Source organism: Acinonyx jubatus, chromosome B3 (genome assembly GCF_027475565.1).
Source record: "Acinonyx jubatus isolate Ajub_Pintada_27869175 chromosome B3, VMU_Ajub_asm_v1.0, whole genome shotgun sequence".
Classification (NCBI taxonomy): domain Eukaryota; kingdom Metazoa; phylum Chordata; class Mammalia; order Carnivora; family Felidae; genus Acinonyx; species Acinonyx jubatus.
Genome location: NC_069386.1, coordinates 32,650,837 through 32,672,062, shown reverse-complemented (window position 1 = coordinate 32,672,062; position 21,226 = coordinate 32,650,837). Strand labels below are relative to the sequence as shown.

The 21,226-nt window shown below is 37.8% G+C and overlaps 1 protein-coding gene across 2 annotated transcripts in view; it reads left to right on the top strand.

The window, feature by feature from the left end:
- ARIH1 (ariadne RBR E3 ubiquitin protein ligase 1) overlaps nt 1-20,896 on the top strand; it is a 118,215-nt gene extending 97,319 nt beyond the window's left edge. For both annotated transcript variants that reach the window (XM_053223760.1, XM_027067721.2), the window contains 7 exons: nt 57-99; nt 641-712; nt 4,827-4,957; nt 8,509-8,566; nt 13,112-13,372; nt 15,834-15,946; nt 17,514-20,896. In XM_053223760.1, the coding sequence (XP_053079735.1) occupies nt 57-99; nt 641-712; nt 4,827-4,957; nt 8,509-8,566; nt 13,112-13,372; nt 15,834-15,946; nt 17,514-17,598 (763 nt within the window). In that variant the 3' untranslated portion in view covers nt 17,599-20,896. The remainder of the gene's footprint in view (nt 1-56; nt 100-640; nt 713-4,826; nt 4,958-8,508; nt 8,567-13,111; nt 13,373-15,833; nt 15,947-17,513) is intronic.
- The last annotated feature ends 330 nt before the right edge of the window (nt 20,897-21,226 follow it).

Here is a 21,226-nt window from a genome sequence, read left to right as displayed (position 1 = left end):
CTGACTTACAGTAGTAGGTAGGACTTAATTCTTTTAACTCTTCTATCACTTAACAGCTTTAACTGTGGAGAAAATTGGCATGATCCTGTTAAATGTAAGGTGAGTTTGTCTGGCATTTTCATTTTTTAAATAATACAATAGAGCAGTTCTAAGACTTGATGACTGAAAACTGGGGCCCACAACTTTGTTATCCATTTGTAGATAGAAAATTGTATTTTTTTCCTTTTTATTTCAAATGATCGTCACAAGTATTCATAAAGCATTCCTTAACAAATAAGTCAGCTCCTGATAATTATCAGGATTAACAGTGGTTAAGGCACCTCCCTGAGCAGACTTTGTAATTTACGAAGGGGAATAATACATCTTGGAGCCGGGCTTCTCATCAAGCTCTAGGTTCCTCACTTGGCTTCAGCCAGAGAAAATCCTCCTTTGGTTGATTTTATATACACTGGATATGAGAACTACCAGAGTCCCTTGGTTTAAGAGGAATTAAATCCAGTGATAATCTTGTCCTTTGCCTTTTAAATGTAAGCTTGACTGTATTTAAATGTAAGCTTGACTGTATTTAAATGTTGAAGTAATTTGCTATCCTTTCTCTTAAGTCTTTTGTTGTACCCTAACAGTTGTTGTTTTCAAACAGTGGTTAAAGAAATGGATTAAAAAGTGTGATGATGACAGTGAGACCTCTAACTGGATTGCAGCCAACACAAAGGTTGGTATTTCCCTTCAGTAAACTCTTGGTAATGAAACTGTGATAAGCATAGGAGCCTTGGCATTAGCAAAACAAGTAAGTTTCCTAATTAGGGACGGGAACTTGTTTTACCTTTTCCTCAGTTCAGATTTGGGGGTTTTTTGGTTGTTTTGGGGATTTAGGTTTTGGTTGTTTGTGTTTTTCCAGAATGATTGCCGATATTTAGTGTTTGAGTTTATTTTCTTGAGCACTATACTGCAGTATAGTACTCTTCTTTGGAAATTTTTGTCCATTAGGACACAGTTTCCTATAGAAGAAGAAGCTGACAGTTTTTCTACCTGAGAGTTTGATGATGCTTTTTTATATTGTTATTACCTGCCTTTTAGTATATAGAGTTTATTCCACCTAGCTTGGTTTTATTAGGCAAATTTACATTTCTGCCTTTAAAAACTCCCAGGGTTTGGTGTGCTTGGCTGGCTGTCAGTAGAACACACAGCTCTTGATCTTGGGGTCGTGAGTTCAAGCCCCATGTTGAGTTTAGAGGTTACTAAAAATAAAATAAACCTTAAAAAAATTCCAGGGTTTAACTTTTAAGGAGTCGTGTTTTTTTTTTTTTTCTTTCTTTTTAAGATTTTATTTTTAAGTAATCTTTACACCAAATGTGGAGCTTGAACTCAAAACCCTGTGTTCAAGAGTCACATGCTGTACTGACGAGCCAGCCAGGTGCCCCTCCTTACGGAGTCATTCTTTAGAGCAGTATTGAGAGTAACTGACTAATAACTTTTTTTTATGTAGCTGCACTGGACTTAACATGTTTGACATCTTTAACATGTTTGACATCTTTAACATATTAAATTGCTAAAATATGATTTAAGAGACTTGACTCCTGAGAAATAGAGATTTTGGGGATAATATGGGTATCCCTTGGTTTTTTGTTTTTATTTTTAAGGTACATTATTGCTCATGATATTAGTTTCAGGATACTAGTTTCAAGATTGTTCATGTCTTTATGACCATGGACCAGTTCTTTAACCCTAGACAGATGTTTTGTCTTGCAAATGGAAGTTGTTTTGAACACTCTTCTTTTTTAGCACTAAGTAATAAGCATACATTTGAATCCCAGCTGTGTACCCAGCAATCTCTTAGTAGAAATTGTATAAATAGCCAGTCTTTATTTAATTCAGCCTTATAGCCTATCTATATTGGAAGTGGCTTGCCCTTGATTATAGGGTTATTCATGGGCTATTCATTTTTAGTATTGTCTTAGATGATGCTTAATGAATACTGAGTTGTTTGACCAGCGTTAGAGCTTTCCATCACTCAATGACGGGACAATTAGAAGAATAAGGAGTGTTTAGGTGCCCCTGGGTGGCTCAGTTGTTTAGGGTCTTTGTCTCAGGTCATGATCTTGTGGTTCATGGCTTCAGGCCCCACATCTGGCTCTGTACTGACAGCTCAGAGCCTGGAGCCTACTTTGGATTTTGTGTCTCCCTTTCTCTCTCCCTTTCTCCCTCCCCTGCTCATGCTCTGTCTCTCTCTGTCTCTCAAAAATAAATAAATGTTAAAAAAAAAAAAAAAAGATTAAAAAAAAGATGTATCATGCAATTAAAAGATTTTTTTTATTGGGGATGGGGGACTAAAACATTAAGCACTTTTAACCATACACGTAGTAAGACTAGTTTTACAGGAGGTAAAACATTTGTTCATGTAAATACACTCTCCAATATCATCTAGAAATAATTAGTGAGTACTCCTGTATACCACATACTGTTTGCTCTCATTGTTTTATATGCATTAACTCATAATCGTTATAGTGATCCTATTCCTATTTTCCTTTGTCAGATGAATAACTAAGGAAGAGAAAAATAATAAAAACACTAGTCTGAGATCACACAGGTAGCAATGGTAGAGTCAGGATTCAAACCCAAGCAATTTGGCCTTAAGAATAAGGTCAGTGGGATTGGTAAGACTGATAAATTCTTTTTGGGGCTACTGAGTCTTCCAGCTTTCTTCTGTCAAATACACTTGTTTTACTTATTTATTTGTTGTTGTTATTTTTAAGTACACTCTACCCCCAATAGGGAGCTTGAAATCACAACCCAGAGATCAAGAGTTTCATGCTCCACTGACTGAGCCAGTCGAATGCCCCTCAAATACCCTTGTTTTAAATTCTTTTCACTGTGGTCCATTTACAACTGTGCTACAGAGATCATGGCTTTTTCCAAGTCTGTGTCATATTCTTGGTTGCCAGTGAGCTAAAGTTATTACCCTACAGCAGGTCTACTGCTTTTTTCCTTTTGGAAAATCCACAGAATCAAACATTAATTTTAATAAAACTATGAATAAGATATAAAGGTTCTATTTCCCTGCATTAGTTTGATGCCTGTAACTCCCATAAGGGGGGAGTATCACCCATTATATTACTGATAATCCTTATAGTGATTCACAATTTGACCTTTGTGAAATAACACTACCCTGCCCATAAGCTATAGTAATTTTAAATAAGTCAATATGGTAACTTCTAATTATACATTTTAAATCAAATCTTTGAAATCAATTAATATATTTCACATTTTCTCAAGAAGCAAATTCCAGGTCTAGAATATCTGTAGCTGGGGTGCCTGGGTAGCTCAGTTGGGTGAGCATTCAACTTTGGCTTAGGTCATGATCTCACAGTTCCTGAATTCAAGCCTCTGTCCCCCTACACATCCCTTCTTTCACACCTTTCCCGTTTACGCTCTCTCTCGAAAATAAATAAAAAACATTAAAACAAAACATTTCTTAAAAAAATAAAATAAAATGTTTCATTCTATATTTCTTGGTCACAATTAACCAAGCTCTCAATATGTTACGATACCACTGATAATCTGCAATTTTTTTTTTTTTAAGTTTACTTATTTTTGAAAGAGAGAGCGAGAGAGAGACAGGTAGAGAGACAGGGAGTGAGAAAATCCCAAGCAGGCTCCAAACTGTCGGTATGGAGCCTAACATGGGGCTCAAAGCCATGAACCATGAGATCATGACCTGAACCGAAATCAAGAGTCGGACGCTCACCCAAGACACCGAGGTCCCCCAATAATCTGCAAATTTGTTCAAGGAGCTAATAACAATAATAAAAGCTTCTGAAATCATTCAAGAGAAAAAAACTCCAGTTTTATCTCAAAATTATCAAGCAGATAATTTTGTTATTACTAATTGTCATTCTTCCTCAAAAATCTCTCTAAACAAAGCCAAACATATTCAAGCCTATACTCCCTACTTTAAACATCTTGGAGGTTTAAGCATCTTGGAGGTTTAAAGGTTTGGGGATTTCTCTAGATGCAAAAAGAGGCCTATAGTTTAAATGAACCACTTAGTGAAAATACAACTGCCCTATTCTGAACTACTGGTTTTATAGAGCATATTCAAAGATTCAGGGACTTTAATGAACACATTAAAGTTGTTCCCTAACAACACAGAAAGGTTTTTCTTAAGTGACATGAGTTATCTTTACCATAATTTTAGAGAGCACAAAAATATTGATTTCAACCATACATTTCTCAAAGGTGTGGGCATCTGTTTTAAGTGACAAGACTTATTGTTTCATTACTAATGCTTTCTGGGAGGTAAAAATATGTTTTAACCATTTTGGGTAGAGCAGGGTACTAATGGTATAAAATTGTGTGTTGGCCTCCATTGTTTAAATACTCCTTATCCCTTTTTTTTTTAATACTTTTTTTAATGTTTGAGTGAGAGAGAGACAGACAGACAGACAGCGTGAGCAGAGGAGGGGCAGAGAGAGGGGAAGACACAGAATCCAAAGTAGGCTCCAGGCTCCGAGCTGTCAGCACAAAGCCCGACACGGGGCTCGAACTCACAAACTGTGAGATCATGACCTGAGCCGAGTCAGACGCCCAACCAGCTGAGCCACCCAGGCACCCCTCTTGTATAATACATCTTCAAAGCCAGTAATAATGATAATAGCTCATTTCCAGTAGTACTTATTGTATTCCACACTTTTCTGAGTGCTTTACATGTATTAATAACAATAAATGTGATATTTAAAAATAAACCAAATCCAGAATTGGCTTCTCTTCAGTGATAGTAATACAACCTAGTGTAGCATTGACGCCAACTTTATAGTTTCTCTTCATAGGAATGTCCCAAATGCCATGTCACAATTGAAAAGGATGGCGGTTGTAATCACATGGTGTGTCGTAACCAGAACTGTAAAGCAGAGTTTTGCTGGGTGTGTCTTGGCCCTTGGGAACCACATGGATCTGCCTGGTAGGTTGGGGAAACGAAGGGGAGAAAATGTTCACATAAGTATGTAATATATGCGTATACTGTGACTAAGGTTTTACCTCATGGAAGTCACTATCTAACTTGGGAGCTAAGTAAATGAATACAGTGTGTGATCATCGTTAAAAGTACAGGCAAGATGTCTGGAGAGAAGTCTAAATTAGGCATATTTCACAGAGAAGGTACCAGTTGATGTGGATTTTAAGGGAGAGTAAAAGTTCATTAGTTGGAAGTGGTAGAGAAGACGTTCAGGGCAAAAGGAGTGGCATGAATAAAGGTAGAATGATATGAAAGTATATGACTAATTTAGAGAAGAGTTGCATTGTCTAATATGTCTGTTAGGCAGTAGTTGAAAACTAAGAGACTGTTGGTAGAACCTAACCTGCAGTTGTGTTTTACTTATTACCCTTGTATACTATTAGACAAAAAATGTGTCCCAAACTTTAAGAATTGGAAAATTGCCCAGTGCAATCCAGATTATAAGCCTCTTTTTGAAATATAAGAACAGGCCTGTATTCCTGCTTGGCAGCAGTCATCTGGAATTGATTAATAGCCCCTTAGATGATGTCTTAACTTGCCAGTTTGATACATTTATTTCCCCAAGGACTGAATCTTCAGGGCATTTGTATGTAGCATGATGGCACCATATTTAGAAGGTGGTATCACATTTAGTAGATACATATCTTTGTTCTGTGCATATATCTTACCAGTTCAGGAAAATGCAAGTTAGAATCATGATGCCTTGAGTTTTGAGAGAAGGGAGCTAGCACACCTGGTAAAAATGAAAGTATTTCTGATTGTTAGAGTACACAAATGGGCCCGTTTCACTAATTTATGTTACTTATTGGCAGTTCAGTTTGTGGCCCCTTACACGTTGTAGGGCATAGGAAAAGAGAAAGTAGACTGAGACCTAAAGTAGTTTGGACATTATCAGGAGGCTTTTAAGTGGGGAGTGGCCTGATTAGATCTGTAATTTAGATGAGAGGGCTTTGTATTAATGTGCTTTACATACATTACGTCAGAATCGTGGCTGCTTTGTAAAGAGTGAATGAGAGGGGAAGAAATCTCTTAGGTTTGGAGGAGGGTCTTGTGAAGACAATGGCAAGTCTCTTTTTATTTTCATTGGTACTTACATTAGTTTCACTGAAACTTTCATTAGTTTCATTAGTTAGAGGAATAGAGAGAGGGATTACTTGTCTGAAATTAATTCTGAATTAGGTAAAAACGAATTGGTTATGTAGAAGTAAAGAATGTGATTTTGCCACTGTCAAATCCAAGAAAGGTATTTGGGGTTTAGCCTGACAGATACTCTAGATTTTAAGAAGGCAAACTGGAGAATTAGACTGTCTCAGAAACTAAATCCACCCTAGTATATTTAAACAAACAAGCCTAATAAATGGAGAAGAGTTACTAAAAATACGTTTTTTAAGTTACTTTTTCTGTGTGTAAGGAAATCTTGGATCATAACTCAAATTTTAAAGAAGCTGTTTTGAAAACTGAAAAGAGTACAGAACAAATGTTGGGTGCAGGAGGATGAGGAACGGCCTGGACCGAAGTTGTCAGAAATGTTTCCTGTGTCTTGCCTTTACCCATAGCTAACATTGCAAATGAGTCATACTGTGCTTCCTTATTTAAATCTGAAAATGCCTCAGAATCCTCAAAATAGCATTCCAAGTAGCACTGTCCATCATCTGAGTTAGAGGTGAATTGTTTGCTTTCCTGGCCTTCAAGTCCTTAATAATTTTGGCAGAGTACAAAATGAGTTGAGGCTTAAAAATATCCAAAAAATATCAAAAGGAAAGTTTTTAAGGATATTACATTAGATAAGAAGAAGAGGTATTAACAGTTGACCAGTAGAGGGCAAGGAGAGCCAATATTTGGGCTAAATTAAGTAATTTTTTCTAAGAGAGGATTATAACCCAAGCTAGTAGGAAATTAATGTATCTCCTGACTTGAGTGAATTATGGTCTGGGTTACTTTAAAAACTTAAAGATGAGATCAGTGAGCCATTGTTGGTTATTTCTGAGTAGCTATGGAAAATAGAGAGCTACCAAAAACTGAAAGCAGACAAAATGTAATCCCAAATTTCCAAAATTTGTGATTGATTCCATGAAATACATATGAACCACATAACTTTTCTCTTACATGAAATCCCAGAATCAAATGGTATTATTAGGATGATGATTAGGGAACGTTTTGTGAATCTCAACAAGGTATTTTGGTGTGAGCTGAGAAGTTTGTGGCCTAGGCTATGAACACACACAAGGATATTTGGGATTAATTGAGTGACTGTTTCTTGCAGTTACAGGTAATGGATTTCCTTCTTCCTAATGAAATACTTCCCCAAGATGTGCTGAATGAAAGGCTTTGTCCTTACCTTTTTTATTCATGTAAACTGTGTACTACTTTTCTGGTCAGTTTTACTGATGACTTTCTTAAACTAATAAGAGAATCTTGCCTACATTTTAGGGTAACATCACAGAAAGATATTAAATATATAGACCATTAAAATCCTGGGAAACTTGGCAAGCTAGAACAGTGAATCCAGTTTAACAAGATTTAAAGTAAATTCAAAATTCTTCCTTTAGACCTAAAAGGATTACTGTTAAGATTCTGAAGATAAGAACTACAGCATGTGAACAATATAGTCAACAGTTCAGAGCATGGCCCTCAATTGGCAGACAGGCATATGTTTAATTCTTAACTCTGAAACTCTAGCTGTCTTACCTTACGTGTGTTACTTACCTTCTCAAAGCCTAATTCTTCATCTGTTCAATGTGGGTAATAATCCATATTTCATAAAGTGGTTCAAGGAATTGAATATGACAGTACATTTGAAGTCCTTTGTAAGTGGGTGATAGGTAGCTATCAGCTGTTCCCATAGTGTAGACTCCCAGAAAAGCAAAGGTAGAGTAATCAGGACAAGGGAACTGCCATTGTTGTCCATCTTCACTCTGAGCTGTCTTCTGGGCACATTTCCCCTGCTTCTCATTTTGTGTATCATTCAGTTTTCAATGATTCTTGTAAGTTATAATACCATGTAAAGCACATAGCACAGCATCTGTTACATAGTATTCCATGAACTATTGGTTCTCTTTGGTTTATTAAAATAAGAAGGTAAATAACTGGAAAAACTGGGAATACTTAGCCTAAATAACAGACAACCTAGGAAATAAGATGACCTCTTCAAAAATTAAGTTAGAAGTTCAGACTGCAGTCAGGATATGGAATATTAGAATGACAGCGCTTTCTAATGATTACAGGTGAGCCGATTTGGAATGGACTAGTTCAGGAAGTAGAGAACTGATACAGTGTTAGAGGATTCCAGCACTAGGTGGGGGTTCGTTCAATCCAACAACACTTGGAATTCTTTTCTGTCTTGGAATTCTAGAACCCTGGGCATTTTAAACACCTCAGTTTATCTATATAAAGGAGAATTTTGATTCTAGATCATCTCTGAATCCAGGCTAAAATTCTGTTATTTGTTCCTTCTCATTGATTTTTGGCTTTATGGAATCCTCTTACTTCACTTTAAGGTACAACTGTAACCGCTATAATGAGGATGATGCAAAGGCAGCAAGAGACGCACAGGAGGTAAGTACATTTATTTTCAGGTAACAGTTGAATGGGAATGTGTATCACATGTTTATTAGGGAATAATTTAGCAGAAATTTTCAATTCTGAAAGAGTTGTGGAAACACACCCCAGTAAATACTGCGTATCTGTGTACATTGAGAGCAAAATGCCTATCAGGAAACATTCCTGTTTATAGGTTTGTTTCTTTCTTTTAAAAGATTAATCTAGTCATGTTGTGCAGGTCCAGGTTTCATTAGTTTTGCTGTTAAGGTTTTTTCACCCCAGCAAGGAGTCTAGAGAACAGTATTTGTTAAAAAGCCTTCCTGCTGTTTATGTGCATTCTCATTTCTATTTAATTCTTTTTTTTTTTTTTTTTAACTTACTCATCAAGAAGCCAGGAAGATCATAGGTGAGCTGATTTAGAATGGACTGCCTCAGGGGGAGTTCCCTTTTACTGGTTAGGGATATATAACTCACCATTGTAGAGAAGGATTCAATCACTAGGTGTGAATTAAGTTCATCAACATTTTGAGCTTCTTTCAGCTTGGTAATTCTGTCAGAATTGTAGAATCCTGGAATTTAATTATTCCTTCCTTACTTTCATCTATTCCATATTGAAATTTCCCTGTTGTCCCAAAAATATTCTTTTCAAATGATTTTCCTTGCTTAAGATGTCATCCAAAACATGTTTTTTCTTCCTTTCCTTTCCTTTCCTTTCCTTTCCTTTCCTTTCCTTTCCTTTCCTTTCCTTTCCTTTCCTTTCCTTTCCTTTCCTTTTTCCTTTTCCCTTTCCTTTTCCCTTTCCTTTCCTTTTTCCTTTCCTTTCCCTTTCCCTTTCCTTTTCCCTTTCCTTTCCTTTTCCCTTTCCTTTTCCCTTTCCTTTTCCTTTTCCCTTTCCTTTTCCCTTTCCTTTCCCCTTTCCTTTCCTTTCCTTTCCTTTCCTTTCCTTTCCTTTCCTTTCCTTTCCTTTCCTTTCCTTTCTTTTAAAATGTTTCTTTAAAATTTATTTCTAATTAAGGGAGCCTGGGTGGCTCAGTCAGTTAAGTGTCTGACTTCGGGTCAGATCATGACTTCATGGTTTGTGGGTTCGAGCCCCCATCAGGCTCTGTGCTGACAGTAGGGGTCTGCTTGAGATTCTCTCTCTTTCTCTCTGCCCCCTCCCACTCACACTTTTCTCTCTCTTTCAAAATAAATAAACTTAAAAAAAAAAAAAACTAGAATCTTCTGATCCTATGGGTGTACAGAGAAAGACTTTATACAAGACTTTATTTAGTGGGAGCCGTGTCCCCCAAAATGGAGTATACCATTGCACACGCATCTGGCCTTTTCTTTCCTTTTCCATGCGCCAGTACTCTGATATAGTGTTCACTGGGAGTTGTAGCTTTAAAAAGTGGTAGAAGGTTGGCACATAGTCCAGAAAGAACACAGATGGTAGTTGAGTGCCTTGGAAAAGTGTACCTGCATTGTAGAAAGTTGTTGACTTAACATACTATGCCATGGTGCTGATTGTGGTGGATATTTGGATTTTCTTATTTTCTAGACCAGGGGAGTCAGTACACTTTTTCTGTGAAGAAGCAGATGGTAAATGTTTTCAGCTTTGCAGACTATATGGTCTCTCTTACACGTGTTGAACTCTGCTTCTGCTCTTGTAATGCTAAATCAGCCACAAACTCAAATGAGTAGGCATGACAGAGTTCCAAGTTATTTACAGAACCAGGCAGCAGCTGGATTTGGCTCACAGGACAGTTTGCCAACCCCTGTTCTAGGTAGTCAGGTTTGTTGTTTTGGACTTTTTCCCAAAGTGTTTAAGGTCACTCATTGCATTTTCTCAATCTGGAATTTGATTAAAAGTTGGTCTTATTTGTAGTGGTGGTATGAGTTTTCTTTCATGCTATGTTTTAGAGGTATTTTAGTAGGAAGCTGTTTTAGAATTAATTGAAGTATTAAATTAGATTTTAAATCAAGTCCTATAACATTATATATTTTAATGTGGTAGTTTAGGTTTTCCATTTAATTTTGGAAATTTGACAGGCTTGAAATATTAGTGGTTGGTTTTGGGGGGTGGGATAAAATGCCAAGCAGATTAAAGTTTATTTAGAGAGGAGGTGGGTAGGATCCCAAGCAGGCTCTGCACTGTCAGCGCAAAGCCTGATGATGTAGGGCTCGAACTCACCAAACTATCTGATCATGACCTGAGCTGAAACCAAGAGTTAGAAGCTTAACCAAGACTGAGCCACCCAGTCGCCCCAACATTAATATTGCTTTTAATCTAATAATGATTAAATATAATTGGCATAATTTTCCAGTGTGTAAGCATTGATTTGGTACTTACCTGACTCTTGAATAGTAAGAGTAGATTTTTTGAGATGTTTCAGTGTTGTATGATACTGGATCATGTGATTGGCCAATTAAGTAGTTCAGAGTTAGTATTTCTTTAAAAATTTTTTTTAACGTTTATTTATTATCAAGAGACAGAGAGAGACAGAGCATGAGTATGGGAGGGGCAGAGAGAGGGGGAAACACAATCCGAAGGAGGCTCCAGGCTCTAAGCTGTCAGCACAGAGCCTGACGTGGGGCTCAAACTCACAAACCATGAGATCACGGCCTGAGCTAAAGTCGGACACTTAATTGACTGTGCCATCCAGGCGGCCCCAGAGTTAGTATTTCTAAGCAGGAGAGCAAACATAAGGCCTTGTAGCATCTGTGCCCTTTGTAGTCACTAAGGCATAAGGAGAGAAAGAGGAAGTGATAGTAAAAGAAAAGAAATAATATATGTGTGGTTAAAAAAAAAAAAAACTTTTTCATAGTGGTTGCAGTTAACAAGCATTTATTAATCATTTTCTGCATGTTAGGCACTAGAGATAACAGTATTACTTTTTAAAAAGTCTGTCTCTAGAGATTTACAGTATAATGGGAGAGACCAAGGTGAATTGTTTTTGCAGTCTGATAAATAACATAAAACAAATCTAGACCAGATATGATATTGTTTCTTTGGTAACACTTTATGTATCTTTAAAACTATTTTTAAAAATGTTTTATTTATTTTTTATTTTTTACTTTTTTAAATGTTTATTTATTTTTGAGAGAGAGCACAAGTTCGGGAGGAGCAGAGAAAGGGAGACACAAAATCCGAAGCAGGCTCTAGGCTCGGAGCTGTCAGCATAAAGCCTAATGTGGGACTCGAACTCACCAAACTATCTGATCATGACCTGAGCTGAAGTCAGATGCTTAACCAGTTGAACCACCTAGGCGCCCCTTAATGTTTTATTTTTGAGAGAGAAAGAGGGAGGGAGGGAGGGAGCAAGGGAAGGGCAGAGAGAGAGACAGAGATTGGGAGACACAGAATCTGAAGCAAGCTCTAGGGTTGGAGCAGTCAGCACAGGGAAATCATGACCTGAGCCAAAGTCGGACGCTTAACTGATTGAGCCACCCAGACTCCCCTTTAAAACACTTTTAATATAACTGCAATACCATTATTGTGTTTGTATATATATTTATTGTGTTTTTTAAAGCACTACTTTTTAAATATTATTAACTATCCAGTGTTCACATGTCTTTATCTCATAAATTTTCTTTTATAGTTCAGATCAGGATCCATATAGGTTCCCAACTTGGATTTGATTGATATCTTTTGAGTATTGTCTAATCTCTGTGTATTTCATTCCTTCTTCTTCACCCCCGCCCCCCTCCCTGCCCATTACTATTTATTTGTTGAGGAAACGAAGCCATTTTTGTCCTGTAAAAATTTTCACATTCTGGATTTTGCTGATTGTAACTCCCTGATATCATTTAATAGGTTAACTATTAATAGGTTCTTTTATTCCTGTATTTCCTGAAACTGGTGGTTAATTCTAGATAACTTGAATTTAGATTCAATTGAGGAGTGAGGTGGGGGCACCTACCTGATGATGCTGGATATTTTCTTTTGTATTATATGAAGAGTTGTATGATGTCTGGTTGCCTCTCTGTTGTTTTCTACTTTAAAATTTTGATGCTTCTTGTTTACTTATTGCATACTGCAGAATAGTAGAACTTCCTATGATGGAAATGTTCTTTATCACCACTGTCCAGTTTGGTAGCCGCTGAGCACAGGGAAACTAAATTTTTTATTTTTTTTATAAATTTTTTTTTAACTTTTTTTGAGACAGGGAGAGAGAGAGCATGAACAGGGGAGGGTCAGAGAGAGGGAGACACAGAATCCGAAACAGGCTCCAGGCTCTGAGCTGTCAGCACAGAGCCCGACGCGGGGCTCAAACTCACAGACTACGAGATCATGACCTGAGCCGAAGTTGGCCGCTTAACCCACTGAGCCACCCAGGCGCCCCTAAATTTTTTATTTTAATTTAAATAGCCGCCCGTGGCCAGTGGCTACCATATTGGGAAGTGCGGCTGTAGGACATTCATAGCAGTATTAAATAACAAAAGGTAGCAAGAGATGTCTGTTTGTTCCTGATTTTAGCCTAAATTCCTATACTGTTTCATCAGTAAATATGATACGAGCTTTTGTGTATGTTTGATACGTTTGTTACAATTACGTTTCCTTAATTTTTCTTAATGGGACAGCGATCTAGGGCAGCCCTGCAGAGGTACCTGTTCTACTGTAATCGCTATATGAACCACATGCAGAGTCTACGCTTTGAGCACAAACTATATGCTCAGGTGAAGCAGAAAATGGAGGAGATGCAACAGCACAACATGTCCTGGATTGAGGTGCAGTTCCTGAAGAAGGCAGTTGATGTCCTCTGCCAGTGTCGTGCCACACTCATGTACACTTATGTCTTCGCTTTCTACCTCAAAAAGAATAACCAGTCCATTATCTTTGAGGTAGGAATAGTTACTGAGTGGGGAAAAACCCCAGCTGTGTCACAGGACTACTTGGTCTGCCATAGATATGTAGAGTTTTAAAGTTTCCTATCTGGGCTAACAGGCACACGAAAAGATGCTCGTCATCACTCATCATCAGAGAAACATAAATCGAAACCACAATGAGATACCACCTCTCACCTGTCAGAATGACTAAAATTAACAACACGGGAAACAACAGATGTTGGCCAGGATGCAGAGAAAGGGAAACCCTCTTACATTGTTTGGGAATGCAAACTGGTGCAGCCACTCTGGAAAACAGTATGGAGGTTCCTCAAAAAGTTAAAATAGAACTACCCTATGATCCAGCAATTGCACTACTAGGTTTTTACCCAAAGGATAAATAAAAAAAAAAATACAGGTTCATAGGGGTACATGCACCCCAATGTTTATAGCAGCATTATCAACAATAGCCAAACTGTGGAAAGACCCCAAATGTCCATCGACTGATGAATGGATAAAGAAGATGTAGTGTACACACACAATGAAATGTTACTCAGCCATCAAAAAGAATGAAATCTTGCCATTTGGAATGACATGGATGGAGCTGTAGAGTGTATTATGCTAAGCAAAATAAGTCAATCAGAGAAAGACAAATGCTACATGATTTCACTCATGTGGAATGTGAGAAACAAAACAGATGAACATATGGGAAGGGAAAAAAGAGGAAAACAAACCAAAAGAGACTCTTAACGACAGAGAACAAACTATGGATTGATGGAAGGAGGTGGGTGGGGGGGGGGGGCAAATGGGTGATGGATATTAAGGAGGGTACTTGTTATGATGATCACTGGGTGTTATATATAAGTGATGAATCACTGAATTCTCTTCCTGAAACCAGTATTACACTATATGTTAACTAACTAGAATTTAAAAATTAGAAAAAGAAAAAAATAATAAAGGTTCCTTATTTGCTCAGAAGTTTAGACTTCTTGTCCTAAACTGCATTCAAATTGATGTGGTTTAGCCAGCTAGCAATTAAGTGTGGAGGCTTTGAAGTCAGCCTGAATTTGAAATTGGACTCAACCACTTTTTAGCTCTCTTGACTTGGAGCAGATTACTTAATGTCATCTATATCTTTATTTTAAAATAGAGATAATACTTTTCAAGGATATTACAAGTTTTAAGTCAGGCAAGACTAATGTATGGTATTAGAAGTTAATATGGTGGTTACCTTTGGTGGAAAAGTGATGAAAGGGGTCTTTTAGCAGTAAATGTTTTTCGGGTAGAGCTGCTCATTTAAAATTGATGCATAATAAAAAACAATGAGATCTTGCCATTCATTCAATATGGATGGACCTAGAGAGTATAATTCTAAGTAAATTAAGTCAGAGAAGACAAAAAATACCATATGATTTCACTCCTATGTGGAATTTAAGAAACAAAACAAATGATCAAACGAAAACAGAGACAAAAAAACACTCTTAAATACAGAAAACAAACTGGTGGTTGCCAGAGGGGAGAGGTAGATGGAAGGATGAATGAAGTGGATAAGGGGGTTAAGAGGTACAAACTTCCACTAAATAGTAAGTAAATCTCAGAGATGAAAAGTATAGCAGAGGGAATATAGTCAGTAAGATGGTATTAACATTTTTTGGTGACAGATGGTGACTTATTATGATGAGCACTGAGTCATGTACAGAATTGCTGAATCATTGTATTGTACACCTGAAACTAATGTGACACTGTATGTTTATTATAGTTTAGTTTTATAAGAAACAAAATAAAATTGGTTACATGTACAGAACTAGCCATAGTAGTAAAGGTTAACAATATTAATTTTCCATGCGTTCTCTTATACGAAGTAGGTGAAGCCAGTTGTAAACAAGAATGGGTTTATATTTTTTGTCAAGCTTTCCTTTTTTTTTTTTTTTTGAGTTTTAGCCAATAGCAGTTTGCAGAACTAGAATATTCCAAAAGACTTCTTAAGTCCTTTTCAGGGCTTTGTTCTTCATTTTCTTCCAGAGGTAATGGGTACATCTTTAGTTATTTTTTTTTTCAACGTTTATTTATTTTTGGGACAGAGAGAGACAGAGCATGAATGGGGTAGGGGCAGAGAGAGAGGGAGACACAGAATCGGAAACAGGCTCCAGGCTCTGAGCCATCAGCCCAGAGCCTGACGCGGGGCTCGAACTCCCGGACCGCGAGATCGTGACCTGGCTGAAGTCGGACGCTTAACCGACTGCGCCACCCAGGCGCCCCCATCTTTAGTTATTTTAATATATAAAAAACTGTCCTGGAAAAGAGAGTACAAGTTGTTAGAGGGGAAAGTGATAAGGAACTTTACAGGTGCAGAAACCATCTATGAAAATTACAAAATCAATGTTGAGAACAGTCGATAGGCAAGGAAGCAGCCATGAAGGCTTATGTTTCATGTCTTCTAAGCCCGAATTTACTATGTATTCTTCCTCCTCTCTTGCAGAATAACCAAGCAGATCTAGAGAATGCCACAGAGGTGCTTTCGGGCTACCTCGAAAGAGATATTTCCCAAGATTCTCTGCAGGATATAAAGCAGAAAGTACAAGATAAGTACAGGTGAGACTTCTTTAACAGTTGTTAAGCAAAAGTTTCTGCCTGTGGTGGTCTGGTGTGCTTCAGTGGAGAAGTTAGATGATAGTGAAACTTGGGTTTAGCATATCCAGTAACTCAGCTGCTGCCATATTTCCCACAGATTGCTTCTGTCTTTTGGGGAACAAATTGCAGGCAGTAGTGTTAGTCAAACATTTATCACACTGGCTGATTCTACTTCCATTCAGCTTTATCTACTTAGTTGCTGCATTGTAAGGAAGAAAACCTAAAAAGGGGCAAGTGGTTGTTAGGATGAGGGGTGAGATTCGGGTGCTGGTTCTAGCCTGGGGATCCTGGGGATCATGGCTATTGACAGGTGAGCTACCCAAATTTTTTTAGAGTTTTTATTAGATTTTATTTTTCTCCTTTCCTTCCTTCCTTTCTTTCTTCCTCCCTTCCTTCCTCCCTCCCTCCACCCCCTTCCTTCTCTCTCTCTCTCACTCTCTCTCACTCTCTCTCATTCATTCATTCATTCATTCATTCATTCATTTTTGAGAGTGAGAGCATGAGCAGGGGAGGGGCAGAGAGGGAGGGAGACAGAGGATCTGAAGCAGGCAGGCTCTGCGCTGACAGCAGAGAACCCAATGTGGGGCTCTAACTCATGAACCGTGAGATCGTGACCTGAGCTGAAGTAGGAAACTCAACCGGCTGAGCCGCCCAGGCGCCCCAAGGTTTGGTTTTTTTCTAAAGAGAGGTTTACTTTTTCCAGGGGTAGGTGATATTTCAAAATATGCTGCCTTTTAAGCTAAAGGTGCAAATGTTTGCTTTCTTAACATGGAGCTATTTCCCCCTAAGTTGTTTCCTGACAGATACCTTTTTAATAGTAGCAGAAACCTTTGGGCATTTGGAAGACTTAGGTGCAAGTAATATTTGCACTTCCCTTAGTCATCTTTAGCTACTACATTGTGTTAACAGTCATTTTTACAGTTAACAAAGATTTTACAGATGTGAATCAGTAACCCTTGAAATTTCTTCTTTCTGAAACTGTTACTTATCTGTACAGTGACAGGGTTGAATCAAATTACTTCTAAAGCCCTTAGGAATTTCTAACATTCTATTACTCTGAAATTAATTTCCAAAACCAGGATTCACAACTTTTGGAGAATACCTTTTTAAAATTAGAAAACAGTTTGTTGTGTACACCTAGACCTGAAAATGTGCCTATTAGAAAACAAAACAAACTTGTTCCAATTCTGGATAAACTGGAGTACCTTAAAATATTCGTAAAATTGAGGCACCTGGGTGGCTCAGTCGGTCAGGTGTCCAGCTTCGGCTCAGGTCGTGATCTCATGATTCACGAGTTCAGGTCCCATTTCGCGCTCTGTGCTGACAGCTCAGAGCCTGGAGTCTGTTTCAGATTCTGTGTCTCCCTCTCTTTCTACTCCTCCCCAGCTCACGCGCGCGCGCGCTCTCTCTCTCTCTCAAAAATAAATAAACATTAAGAATTATTAATAAATAAACATTTTTAAAAAATAAGTAAATGCCTCTTTCTTATTATTGGGGGCTGACAAATTTTTTTTTTCTTTGATTACAGATACTGTGAGAGTCGACGAAGGGTTTTGTTACAGCATGTGCATGAAGGCTATGAAAAAGATCTGTGGGAGTACATTGAGGACTGAGAATGGCCCTGCATAAAATGAACTCTGAAAACTTTACCATCTAGAGTGCTCATGCAATTAAAACAAAACAAAACAAACACAAACAAGGAGGCACTAAGCCTGTTCTGACACCTCTGGTCTATAGTACCAGAATTCTGTTTTGTTAACGGAAAGTTTAAGTAAATTATATTGTAATAAAAAAAGGTAGATAAACCATTGTACAACAGTATTCTAGGCCGCCAACAAAAGTGTGACAGACACACTAAAAAGCCCTCCAACTTTAACTTGTAACGTAGCTTCATTCCCAAAGCTGACTCCTTTTTTTTTTCTTTTTCTTTTTCCTGAGCATAGTACAGTTAAAATTTAAAACAGCTCCTTGACACTGCTTTTCATGTCCAAACCAGCCATTTTGTTGTACTTTGGTAAAGGACCTCTTCCCCTTCCGCCCTTACACATACGAATACACCCACACACACAGACTGACTCTCTCTCTCTCATACCCCAAGGTCATGAGTGAATTAGTGAATTAGTTCCTTGTAAAGAAAATTCTTGGGGCGGGGAAGGGGGTAGGCAGCAGGAGGAATTAAACAAAAAAACACAAAAAAACTTTGTATATGACTTTTAAAACAAGAGGACAACACAGTATTTTTCAAAATTGTATATAGCGCATATGCATGGACAAAGCAAGCGTGGCACGTGTTTGCATAATGTTTAATTACAAAAAATATTTATTCTTTAAAAATCTTCAAGATTATGTCTATTTGCTGTGCATTTTCTTTCAGTTTGCTTTATCTTTCCAGGGTTGAGGGTTGGGATAAAGGTGTGTTGGTTTAGCACCTCTGGAAGACCTAATGAGCTCTTTGATTTCCCTTTCCTGAGATTGCTTTGCCCTTTCTCGTTTGGTATGCCCATTGCTGGCCAGGGGCCTCATGCCTTGAATTCCAGCTCTTGATCAGGGACAGGGAAGTCAAGCTCTGACTAAATGCCATGGCCTGATAAGGGCTGCAACAGGGAGGTTTTTGCTGTATTTCAAGAATGACCCAGTCCCAGCCTCCTCCTCTTCCATGGCCTCATCCATCTACCTAAGCCTTTGTGCGCCCCTGTCATGCACACACCTGAAGGCTTCCTATGCTCCCTATCACATCCAGAGGAAACATTTCAACTTTTTTCCCCCCTTAATTGCTGCTTTGAGCCTTTTAAGATTTTAGTTCTGGCTCTTCTCTCACCCCTTCTTTACATTAGGGTGTCAAATAGAATGTTTTTGCTTTAAATATAAATATAAATAAATAGCCATTCACTTAGTTTCAGATTGTGAATTTAAAACGGCAGATACTGAAATTGCTTGTGTGTGTTGCTGTGGGTTCAGTTTGAAGGAGAACACCCCTAGAACATAATATTCCCATCTAGTGCATTTAAATAGAAATCAATGAGTTTGCTTCTTTTCTATTGTCAGCAGATAGGAGAATTAATAATGCATTTTAGCTGTGATGTCCATTTTTATGAAATTTCTACTAAGAGCTATGTTAAAAGTAAAGGATGGTGGTGGTTTTATTAACTATATACCTGTTTAGGCCATTCTGGCTGTGGTATTTTTCAACAGGTCAGCATCCCTAAATCTGTCAGTTTTCTACAGGAGTGCAGAGTGAATTAGGCAACTAGATCAAGAGGTCTTCATATTAAATACCAGTTTTGGTGACCTCTTTGTCTTCCTTTAAATGTCTTGCGCCTAGGGAGTGTTTACCATTTGTGAGGCAGCTTTGTCTGCTCTTGCATTGTACATCTTATTACTCCATTGGGAAGTAGGTTCACTTTCCTCTGGCCTTTTGCCTAAGTTAGGCTTTGCTGAATCAACCCTACTTTTCCTTTTAGAAAAAGGTTGTTACATGAGATGTACTTGCAACTGTTCTTTTCCCATCAAAAATCAGTGAATGTTTGCTGAATATATTATGCTGCTTCCTTAAACCACTTGTCGCTTTAGGATCAACTTTACCCGTACCTCTCATCCTCCCCTCCCTTGCCACCTCAGGTGCAAATCTGAACTCAGTGTCTGCTTCCAGTCTCTTCTCCTCCCCTCCGCCCCCGTCATTCATTTGACTTTATTTTAAATGACTGCATCAATCTTAAAATACATTTATTGAAACTAAGGAGACTTTTTTTTTTTTTTAATAGAAAGCTTGAATGAGTTCCTTTCCCTGGTAACTTTGAAAAGCAGCCAGAGTTGCTATCTAGATATATGTGGCTTCCCTTAAAACGTTTTGTGTATGTGTGGTGTTTTAAAAACTCTTACCAGTTAACTGCAGTATCTAGGTTTCAGTGTCATAAATCCTCTTTACATGCTCCCCTTGCAACAGGTATCCAGAAACAGTGTGTGCACTTCATAATATCAGCCCCTACCCATGGAGGAACAGTGCTTTTTAGAGATGCTTTTTAGTTTCAGTGTTGGCATATTACCTAAGGGTATTGCAGTTGTGTGTGCATTCCCTAATTTGTATGGATCAAGGTGAACTGGCCTTTTCTGAACTTCCAAGCTTTTAACAGCTATCTCCATGTTTGACAGAATTCCCTGAGTTCATTGCTTTCATTGTTAGTAGCTTCAGTGACCCCAGCTGAGATAGGCAAGCCGTATTGAATGACAGCTTCCCTATTTCTACCTAAGTCTTTTAGTCAGAGGGCTCTATTCACGGTAAGCACCAGGGTCTCCTTGTCTTCTTGAGGGCAGTTAACATTGTCTTTTGAAAGTGCATGATGCTTCATTTGAACAATTCATTGAGCAGTAGATGGACTTTAAATGATTTTCAATAAAATTTTGATCCAAAGCTCAGGATACACACAGTGGTAAAATTGAGTAGCATATAATATCATCAGACCCTAAATTCTGTGTAATTTGCAACCCAGATTGTATGTGTTTTATGTGTGTTTAAATAAATATATTAAATACACATGTGTATACATACACACATATATAACAGATCCAAGACAACTGACTTGATTTGAAATGGTTGAATCTGCAGTGTAAAATGTGATTCAGCCATGATTAGGAACTGAAATTTAGTACAAGAGAGAAAAGGACTTGATGTAACAAAATCTTTTAGCTACAGATCCCGGTATAGAGCACTTGGGGGAAGGGAGGGGGCGGGTTGGTGAGACAATCAGATCGGTAAATTGATTAAATGCTCCTAACCCTGTAATTTTGTGCATAGAGCACCCTGTGCTGTGGAAATAACTGTTCTTAGATTTTCATTGTAACTGGACTGTTCAGGTTGCCCAGAGGGAAAGAACATTCCTAATTCTAATAAAATAAACTTTTATTTTGTTATTCCATTAGTTACTTATGTTTATTTTTATAGTTAAAAAAAAAGACATATTGGTGGCCCAAGTCACCTATTTTATGTGCCTTATTCACTGTTCCTACTTAATATAAAATGTTGAGATTTGGTTCAGTTTCTTTGCAGGGAACTGTGAATGAGACCATCCCCAACAATTACCTTGGTTAATGAAGCCTTTAGAGCATTTTCTGAAAGCTTTCCAATTTCTGTCTTGAACATTGAATTTAAATTGCTTTTTGTGTTGTAACAGTGATATTAGATGCTCAGTAGAGTTTGTCAGTTTTGTAAGCATGAAATATTTTAAAAGTCATTGAAACTCCCTC